Source organism: Dermacentor albipictus, chromosome 8 (genome assembly GCF_038994185.2).
Source record: "Dermacentor albipictus isolate Rhodes 1998 colony chromosome 8, USDA_Dalb.pri_finalv2, whole genome shotgun sequence".
NCBI lineage: Eukaryota > Metazoa > Arthropoda > Arachnida > Ixodida > Ixodidae > Dermacentor > Dermacentor albipictus.
This window is the reverse complement of record NC_091828.1, coordinates 119034606-119045023: the sequence shown is the minus strand read 5'-3', so window position 1 is coordinate 119045023 and position 10418 is coordinate 119034606. Positions and strand designations below refer to the sequence as shown.

The following is a 10418-nucleotide window of genomic DNA, read 5'->3' as shown; positions in this document are numbered from 1 at the left end:
CAGGGCATACCTACACGAAACAGTGATCAGTTGTTTCAGCTACAAGGACGAAGCGGTGATTTGTAAACTGGGGCCGAAAATAGCACATTTAGCCAACCATCGTTTCGGAAAAAGCAGCTGTGGAATGTAACCTAAAAAAAAATGTTCTCACCCCATCAATGCGAATTGATCTCGAGAACCACAACTATACCATATATCCTTATTGGACCATTGCCTTGCCTGAAATTTGAATGCATGTGTCTAAGTTACCTTCACTTCTTGTAGTGCTTAGTTTTTTCTGCTAGATTGTGTTTTTATTACCAAGTTGGTTTTGAGGAAAATAAAGAAAGGCTATGAGGTACCTCAGTGATTGACGCACCCATCGGCCTTCAATCAAGTTAGCAGACCCACAAAAGTAATTTTGTGCAGTTTCTCACGTGAGCCTTGGCCCGTGGGTGCATGCATTTGTTAATAGACGATGATGACCAAAAAAACAACAATGACCGCTACATCCCGTCTGCTAGTCTTCATTTTTGCTTATTTCCGCCCCGTTTTGCACACGCAAGGAAACATATTTGACAGGTAACGTCTAGGCAACTTAGAGTGAATTTTCAAAGTGATGAAATGTGTTTCTATGGGAGTGTCCTCTCTTAGAAACTGCCACAGAGATGCTTGCTCAGCCATCGAATCATTTATGTTTGCTTGGAGGCAACTTTGTTGTTATATTTCCGGCATTTTATTTTATTTTTCATTCCTCGTATTTCCACCCAATATTTATGTCGTTTTAAAGTCAGTATTGAGTGCCTCTTTCTATTTCCATCCGGATCTGGACCGATCCACCACAAAGGGTAGGAGCAATCACAAGAGACAAAACTGTTGAACAAAGAAGCATCGCCGCTAGGGTAGAAGCTCGTTGCCGAGGGACGGCATTGGGGCCGACGGTGCTTAATATCTTGTTTTACGTCGCCCGTTTGTTATGGCGAAGCTGATGATAGAGAAGTGGTCTGGTGACTGCGACGGGTATAAAATAAACCATGGAGGGACCCGGTAAGCGCATTAGCTAGCAGTATTGCTCTCTCGCACTACATTTATATGTGGTGATGCGAGATGAGATTATGCAAAAGCAGATAAAGCTGCCGAAAAAAGTTGCAGCATTTTCGCGCAATTGCACAGTACCGTTCATACAGTGGGCTTCAGTTTCAGGCCGATCGGACACAGGCCGTCGTCGAAACAAAGAATCTTTGTACGTCGGTTGCAAGAGCACCTGCAACAATGCGCAAGGAACGGTGTCTCGCCAGTGTTTAAAAATGACAACGTAATAATAACGAAAAAAGAAAACACATACCTAGAATTCAGCAGGCTGCTGCTTAAGGACAGGCTTCGAAACTCGTTTTCTCATAGTATATTGAAAGTCCGGCCCGCATTGTGATAGCCTAAATAATACTGCATATTATCAGCGTAGCTTTAAAGGCACCTGATGTATGGTTCGAGTTGACCCTGGATTTTATTTCCTCGCGAAATAGGTGTGGTAGGACGTTTTTCTTTTCATTTTATTTGCGTAGCAACGAATGCACATGTTGAGAAACTAGGAACAATGGAAAAAATCATAGCAATAATTTTAAGCGAAATGCCTCGAATAACAAGAAATTGTGGTGCGTATCCTGCTACGAATGGCAAAGTATTTTGAAATTGAAATTTATTGTATATATAAGTAGATTTAGGCATGAAATATCTACAGAAGGAGGTCTCATGGCCAAAGACTATGAAGGTGAGACCTCCTGTTAATACTTAAAATTGGAAACTAAGACTTGCTATTGCAGAAAACGGGAAATTGGCGCACGCAGGATTAAAGTAAGATTATTAATATGTAATAATACGTAATAAAAGAGGGTGAAAAAAGTCGTACAGATACAAGCAAAGGTACAAGAGTACAGTCGGCTTTGCCAACCTGCATAATGCGGGTTTTACAGAAAGATAACCTAAACTTCCTCGCAGCTCAAGCGTATAGATGTAGTACACATGTTTATTGTTGTGTTGATGGTACATACTAGTACAAATGACGAAAATAAATTTTAAACTATGTGTCCATACTTCAAGGAAATTCAGTTTTATTCAAGGAACCCTGGATGATGGATATCTTGAAGATCAGTGTAGAGTGAAAATGAATACGAAGAAAGCACTCTTTTGTCATAAATGCACAGCGAACGTAAAACTATATGCCAATCTCTGTTAAATAAGTGTCTGATGTTTGCTCACAAGATACTGCCTGCAATTGAAGTGATTATGGCTGCTAATGCTTTGTTAAAGAAACATCCAAGATTTTACGCTTTTACTTGCAAATTGTTTACAATGCTGGGGAATTTACTAAAAATAATATTGCTGCGTTCGTTCCTGGGCCTGTTGCAATTACCATCTTCATGTTTCACTAACAGTCAGATTGAAATTCTGTGAATTCGTACATTTTCGCCGATACTATTCCTGCCTGCATCTGACAGTCTTATGCACAAATACGGCCAATCTCGATTTCGTTTGCACTATGCTGTGTGACTATAGAAGAAGGTTCCTTTTCAAATGTGCGCTGAGAGCGAGTACAGATCACAGAAGACCTTCGGCTCCTCTGGACCCAGTTCTCCCAACTGTAACATCTAACTGCGACAGACAGACTAAAAGAAGTCTCGAATAAATCGACATTTATTTACATAATTGAAACTGAAGCATGTATTTTTTTGTAGTGTATATGCAAACAGCTCACTCCTCAGTTTCACACCACAGTGGCAGCAGAAAAGGTGCTGCTTTATTCAGAAATATAGATATTTGAACATGTTGGCGGGAACGTCAGAGGCTGGAAAACGAAGTTTTTTCTTTCAATTGTTGTTGAACACTGACGCCTTATTGCCGTCCACTTTAAAGGGAATGCTCTTATGCATGCTCTCACTGTGCGGGCGCTCTAGCTTCAAGGGGAGACTGAAGCGTTGCCAATGCACTGCACAGATGAGTAGAAAAAGAAATGTTTGCGCTACCATTCAGCCATTCATCTGTTGCTGAGTTGGGTGATTGTGCAATGACCCGAGCGAAAAATTTCAGGAAACCAAGGTTCTGTTTCGGTGTAGGAACCAAATAACTCGCGAACAAGTCCAAGCATACAATATTATAAAGACTCTGCCTTGTGAGTAAGACAAACACCTGTCACCTTGCACAACCCACAAGTTTAATTCATGAGTGGCATGATTCGATCTTGCATCCTCTATGTGCCCTTGTGTGTGTGTGTGTATACATTGTCGTCGATGTAATAAAATATTAGGCGGGGAGAGAGCCCCAGAATTCTCCGAGTCTTTGTCCTTCGTTCTTTTCACCTCGACAGAATTCGAAGATGGGCAAAATTCACCCGCGCACAACAGTGAAGGGTTCCATTTAACGCTGGACAGCAAAGTACAAAGTTTGCTTTAATTCACAGCATCAGACATTTTAGCGCGTCTCCAGGAGGTCGCGCGGTAGCTTTAAATACGAAAGTACGGGTTCTGCTCAACAAACCGCTGCGCGTGGAACGGATTCTGGTAGTACGGGTTCGCGCGGTAGGGGTCAAAGGTGGTCGGATGCTCCTGGCCGGAAAACTGGTGCGTCCATCTTGGATAGGTCAAGCCGTCGTGAAACTCCGCGTAGTCTGGGACGCCAAAAGAGTGAGCGAAAGGCCTACGATAGTCGTGTTCCCTAAAGCTATTCAGACGTGCGTGATAGTCTCCGTAGTCGATTCCGTATCGGCTCATGCGGGACTGACCGCCGTAGCGTGGGAACCCGTAGTCGCCGCCGAAGTGGGCACCGTCCAGAACGCTGTCCGTGGTTGTAGGCGCGCCTGATTGGACGTGGTCCATTCCTGCAGAAATTTGTGAAAACGAACACGTGGTGAGCAATTATTGGAAAAAAAAATGTCAAGGAAGTTGGAAATGCACCATTTTTTAAAATACTATTAGGCGCTTTTTAAGGAAAGGAGTTCAGAGTGGTAACAGGGCGGGGGGAGCGCTGGTCTTCGAATGATTTCACTTGAAAGGAAAGTTATAAAAGGTGTGTCTACACGGTTATGTTGATCAGACACTTATTGTCAATTATAAGTAAAGTGTACTTGTTGGAAAAGTCTCTGTTACGTTCTTAAGAAAAAAATAGGCAGTTTCGCTCATATAGGGAGATGCATTGAAAGCGATGGAAGCTTAAGCGTCTCGCTTAAGCTTCTCAGAGGGTGTTTCAACAATTCATCAGCTTACATGCTAGCGCGAGGCAGCACGTAAAGCGACTGCTGCTGTGCAGCAGAAACAGCACCCCGGCTGCTTCCTGTCATCTCAGAATGCTGGCACGATAAGGACACTGCTGCCACTAACGTTGTGCACGTCGCCGGCACCTCGATGGTGCACAGGGCGGGACTGAAAGAAAAATCGTCGGCGTTTGTAACTTCAAGTCTACGGTCCGTTCCGCTCAGACCAGCGTACGGTAAGAGGTGGTGTGCACTGTGGTGCACTTTCCCTGATGCACCGCGGTGTGGTTCCCACGCAGCTGCGCATCAGGAACGATAGTTCGTTTGTGCGCACAACGCTCGTGGCAAGCGGCGGAAGACGGAGCGCTCTCCTGGCTATCCTGGTGGAACTCTGACTGTCCTGGTGTAACGAATACGGAGGGACAACGCTGTCCTGGTGTAGCAGCCGAACGCACTGCTCTTCCTTTAAAAAAGAAAAACATTTATTACGTCAAGCTTGGGTTTTGTGCAAGCTTTTGAGTAACTATTGCTTATTTTCGCAAGAAACTAAAATATCGTTGTTCCAAAACCGCATTTGAAGCACGTTGCTATGTTTACGTAATGTCTGACAAGAAAAAATTGAGTACGGCAACCACTGTCTGCCTGTAGGCCTTATTCTGTGTTCACGCTGGCCGTGCATCAACCTACTTGGGTCGCAAGGAACAAGAGGACAATTGTCCAGCAATGAGGAATGAATTAAGAGTACCTGACAACAAGTGACAGGCGGGGGGGGGGTCTGTTCGTTTTACGTAGAAGATGGTTTTTGTAGTTTTAGAATAGGATTTTTGTTGCCTTCAATATAAAAGACAGCTGAAATGATTAGTTACAGTCGGAGCGGTGTTTAGAAGCGTTTGACACTGTAAGAGGTCATGTTTAGCCATGAGCATTATTGCAGAAAAGCTGCGTTCAGCTTCCCGACCGTCTTGTCTGAGGGTGACATCTGTTGCGGAGCATTCCTTCCCGCAGAGCTTCAGGTCAGTGCAGCCTCATTTGAACCATCAAACGTTCGCTTGTATTGTCACTGCTTTCATTTGTCTCAGTCAGTTGTGAAAGGAGCCTCAGAGCAAAAATTAGCAGCCCAGCAGCAGCCCATAAAGCAGACGCAAACTGATATCATACAGTGACGGCGCACATGCACTGTTGACATCGGCATATAGTCACAAATATGTACTTTTATCAGAGTATAGCTTGAGCAAAACTAGAGGCTAAATTTATATTTTACTGGTGACATTATACTTATTTGATTTAGTAGGCAATATAGATTGTAGGCTGCTTAAACATTCCTGATATATCCCGAGTCTAATTCCATATATAGATAGGCGGTGGACCATTCTAGTGACAGAATGGGGGCTAAGGGGAGGGAAGCGCAGTCGAGGACGACATAAAACTCGGTGGAGTGATATAATCAAGAAGCTTTCATGGCGCAAGCTTGAATCAGCTGGCGCAAGAGAGGAGTAATTGGAGATCTCAGTGAGAGACCTTCGTCCTGCAGTGGACATACAGATAGGCTCATGATAATGTTAACGATAATAGTGGCAAAACCACTGCAGTGCAGCCATTGATGACCCATGGTAGCGTAAGAAACACTGGAACATAAAGGATACGTAATACGCACACATGACCGGAAGAATACCAGTAGGACGTTCCAAACAATAGAAAACAACGAGGAAAATTTAGACATTTTGAATATTCGACAAACAATGTTAATACACAATTTTATTAAAATATAGCATGAGATAATTAGAGGCTAAATTTACATGTTGTGGGTGACATTATACTTATTTGAATTAGTAGGCAGTAGAGATTGCAGACTGCTGAAACATTCCTGACATATCCAGAGTCAAGTTCCATACGTGTAAGTCTTGCAGGAATTTATTATTTATTTGCAGGAATGGTGCTAGATTTGCGCAGAATTGACGGGTTATGCATGCGACGACTCTTTTCCACAGTATTCGTCTGTTGGCCTAGCCGTCACTGAGGGTCCCAATCGAGTCTAAACCTGACACGCCTCATGCTCGTCCGGCTTTGAGGCGTAATCAGGTGACGTGATTGATGGGCGTCTGCTGAGGGATCGGCAGTGAAGCCCTCCGGCAGTTTAGTCTCAGTTCTCTGGCCGAAACTGGCCGAAATTCAGTACGCTGAAGCTTAACAGCGCCCGATTTCTACATGTCTGCAACATCTTATGGAGTGATAGGATGACGTGCTTCAAGTCTTGCATGAGCGCAATACTCATGTGCGGTTAAAGATTAATTGGTATCAGTGTCATAATTACTCATCTAACTGCTATCTCAAGTCACTTAAAGAAATATATTGGCCTTTGTGGTAAGAGCGAATTTGGCTAAAGTAGTTAATTGTGGCATCCTTCCTAACTTTAATGAACGAGAAGAAAGGGGGCTAACCGAGGGGCCCGATTTTTATTAATCATATCATAACAACCCAACAAACAGACACCAAGGACAACATAGGGAAAATTATACTTACTAACTGAATTAAAGAAATGATAAATTAATGACGATTGAAGTGGGTGGAAAAATAACCGCAGGTGGGGAACGATCCCACGTCTTCTCATTACGCGTGCGATGCTCTAATTTCTTTAATTCAATTAGTAAGTACAAGTGATTTCCCCTATGTTGTCATTGGTGTATTTGTTTGTTGGCTCCTTATGATATGGTTCCTAAATTTAAGGAATTTGGAGCACTTTTCCTGAAACTTCCCCACATGCATTTTGCCTGATGTCTTAATTAAATAAAATTTTACAGAGATTCGACTGCTGTTGTAAAGTTGGCAGCTTATTTGTTTTTGTACACGATATATTAATGACGTGGTACCTATAATTGGTAACGCGAAGTTCAAGATGCACCGATGGCACCAGCACTTTTTTTCTGGAAATAACATACATATCCTTATATATATCTGTGATGGCACAGTACAAAAATTAGCAGTATGGTCATTATCTAATAGTATGAAAATGAATAAAAGCAAAACAAATGCGATAACTTTTAGATCAATGAACAAAGACATCTCTCCACACGTAGACATTGTCTTAAATGGCGGAAGCGCTGAAGTTGTTGATCATTTGAAATGTGTAGGCGTGGTGTTTTCCGCAAATATGTACTGGAATAGCCATGTAAGTCTTCCAATCGAAATGATTGCTCGCACCACAGATCACCTCAAACGTCTTCACTCCACATAGGAGAGAGCTGCCATTACCGGAAATTAAAACACCCTCATCCCAACAAACACATATTCAAAGGGCCGCATCAAAAACATTTCTCGGGTCGACTTTCTTACCGTCATCTTGATAGAGGCTCTCCTGATCGTCGCCCGTGTTTTTCTGGGGCAAAAAACTCCAGAGACGGTTGAGTAACGCAGACCGCAGCCAATCGCGGAAGGTGTGCGTGGCCCACGGGTTGACGGAAGGAAGCGAGCTGTGGGAGTTCCACGCGGCTTGCGCCAGTCCTGTGGCCAGCAGCAGCAACAAAAAGTGTGACGCTCCCATGACCGCCCGCCGTTAATGCAAACGTCGACTACTTAAAGGATTAGGAGCTTGTCGAACCCGTACCCTATATAAACGTACCCGGAGCTTACGCGAGTAGCGAGAATTCTCAGCGTCTCGATAATGTGTATCACGTATTACCCTACCTACCTCTCTCTGTAGTCGAGCAGCTGCTCCGATTGTCGAGGTGGTCGCGCTAGCATACACAATAGTTCAAATTGTCTGCGCCGTAAAGGACGATGATAACTCATTCTTCAAGGTCAGGTTCTTCTATCACACCGCTTACCGCTCGCTTCAGTTGCGTTGAAAGCCCTTAGCTTGCGGACAGCGGAAGGGATGAGTTGGTGAAGGACATTGTTAAGCTCGAAACATGCGCAAGGAAAAGTGGGTTTTGTGATGGACAATGAGTGCCGGGTTTTCGACGAGCCCGTTACGTTCCACGAGAAGTGACATGGCTATGATTCATGCGCGTTGGGTGGAACTATGGACTTCACGACGTAGGAGGAAGAAAAGCGCCTATCCTGCAGGCCGTTGAGCTTGCTTCAGGGTATACATCCCGGTTACGTTAGAGAATTTCCGCCGCACTAAGCAAGTTGAATCATTATGTACAAACCATAAGATGAGTAGGAGCCTCTGAAGCGATAGTCCCATCTGCCGACGCTTTGGCCGGCTTTTGTGACGTCATTTTCATTGGGTTTAATCAAAGCAACTTTGTTTTCCATTCTGTGTAAGGGCGCCAACGTACTTGCTCGCGCGGAAGTAATCAAGTTCCCATGTGGGTGGGTTAATCAACTTGTAGCTGAATCGAGAGTTCACGTGTACTGCACGATGTTGCTGTGCGCACTGGCACTTGACATTTCCTTTTTATTGGTTGTGCTCATGGTATATTGTCTTGCGTAGTTTACATACATGCTTTATTGCGATAGCAATTTTATGGCCACTCCAGGCGCATTTAGGCCGACGGTGTCGCCGGGATGTTCCATATGAGTAAAAGCGTACGTGTGAGGGAGAGCAGGCGAACGCGGTTCTTTCTCGAGTGCGCGAGCGAGGAAAGCGCCCAGGATGCGTGCCCTCTCCTGTCGCGTGCGAGGCGGGGTGGTTAGGCCAGGGAGGAGGGGCGTTCTTCTCCGGCGTCTGCTACGCTGCCTTGATGTCCTCCCCGCCCGCCCCTCCATACAGAGTGGAGACAACCGCGGCGTCTACTACCACGTTGACCACGCGAATTGCGAACGGAGTAGGGACGCGTCGCCGGCGCTCGTGTGTCTTGAAAGGGATCTGCGACGTGGCCAAAATGTGCGGCCGGGCGGGCCTCATCTTCAATGTGACCTGCGATGTTTGCAGAGTGCGCGTAGTGCCGGTAGCTTTGTATGCGCTGTGGTATCGACGCTCAGTTCGCGTTGAAGCGACAGATACATCAAGGTCAATTCGCTTGCTGCTGCCGCGATTCCTCACTCCAGAATTTTGACAGCGAGTTTCCGCGCTCATTGAGCGAGATGTGTTCCTGTTTACCTGTGCGCGCGGGACACCGTGCTGGTTAATTTAGTTAAACTACGTTGACGGGCTAGTCGGTTTGAATCGACGATATAATGTGTAGGCGCGACTGAACAAGGACGTAGAAAGAAGCACACACGCAAGGAAAGCGCTGTCATTGTGTGTCTATTTCTTTATGCGCACTCGTTGAGTCGCGCTTACACATTTTATCATTGTTAATTTTGTTAGTAAGCGAATGTTTACAAGTTTATACTGCCGATAAAACTAGTATCATTACTTCGTACAGCTATCTTCTAATTTGCTATCGCAATGAGTGCTTCGCGTTTCAGGCAGAACTGTGAATTTTTTTGCTAATAAATTTAATTGGGACAAGTGCTCATAGCATCTTTTTCAAGAATTTTCCGCTTGTGAGTGCAGTGAAAGAATGGAGCGGGTGGCATTTCAAAGGCACCAACATTTTCTCGTATTGAACTCGAAGAAATGAAAAGCGGGGCTCACATTTTTCTCCTTTGCAATTCAACGGATCCTGTAGCGGCGTTTTGACCGACGTCCCGCAGGTTTCGTTTTTACCTTGAAGTGTTACCAAAAGCTGGTAAAGCTGTTATTACACATTTGGCACCTTCGAATCCATCCGGGATCTACGGATGCAGCTACAATTCTGGCATGTTGAACGCAGGTGCACTGCCGGTGTACTTATTTCTTTTCGGGCCCACTCTCCGACTGCAGTAATCCGCCTCGCAAGCTTGAGCGGAAGCTTGAGGAACTGTCCTGAACCGACCACAGAGGCGGCTTCCTAAGCACCGGTATGAGTGCGACATATCGCGCAGAAAATTCGTACGTAGCAACGCAACGGGTGGTTATGCGACAACTGTGCAATTTAGTAATACTCATGCCCCCTACATCTTAGCTGTTGTTCCACTTACACAACCAAAGTCAAAAGGCGATCCCATGAGAAGTACGCATAACCATTTGAACAAACTAACATCACCACTGTCAAGTTCACACCGGAAGCGCTCGCTCTGAACACAAAGCTGTTCAAGTGCGCAAAAGGATTTTGAGCGACGTGAATGCATTAATACAACTTGAAAAGATTGCACCAGTGAGTTGTTGGAACATCTGGCGGTACAATCGCAGCAAAGATTCAATCGACGAGCAGCAGCGGAAACTTGA

At 44.8% G+C, this 10418-nt stretch overlaps 1 protein-coding gene across 1 annotated transcript; it reads right to left on the bottom strand.

The window, feature by feature from the left end:
* Nucleotides 1–2652: 2652 nt before the first annotated feature.
* Nucleotides 2653–7916, bottom strand: LOC139049070 (uncharacterized). The gene is made up of 2 exons (XM_070524279.1): nucleotides 7553–7916; nucleotides 2653–3850 (listed from the first exon to the last, which is right to left on the bottom strand). Exons 1-2 carry the CDS (start codon nucleotides 7758–7760, stop codon nucleotides 3477–3479), a joined length of 582 nt encoding a protein of 193 aa, XP_070380380.1. The 5' UTR covers nucleotides 7761–7916; the 3' UTR covers nucleotides 2653–3476.
* Nucleotides 7917–10418: the final 2502 nt, after the last annotated feature.

Bases quoted from the DNA above. Each gene is read 5' to 3' on its own strand.
- LOC139049070 (XM_070524279.1), bottom strand. From the start codon at position 7,760: ATGGGAGCGTCACACTTTTTGTTGCTGCTGCTGGCCACAGGACTGGCG. The intron at 3,851-7,552 runs GTAAGAAAGTCG...AAATTTCTGCAG, and splicing joins GAGCCTCTATCAAGATGACG to GAATGGACCACGTCCAATCA.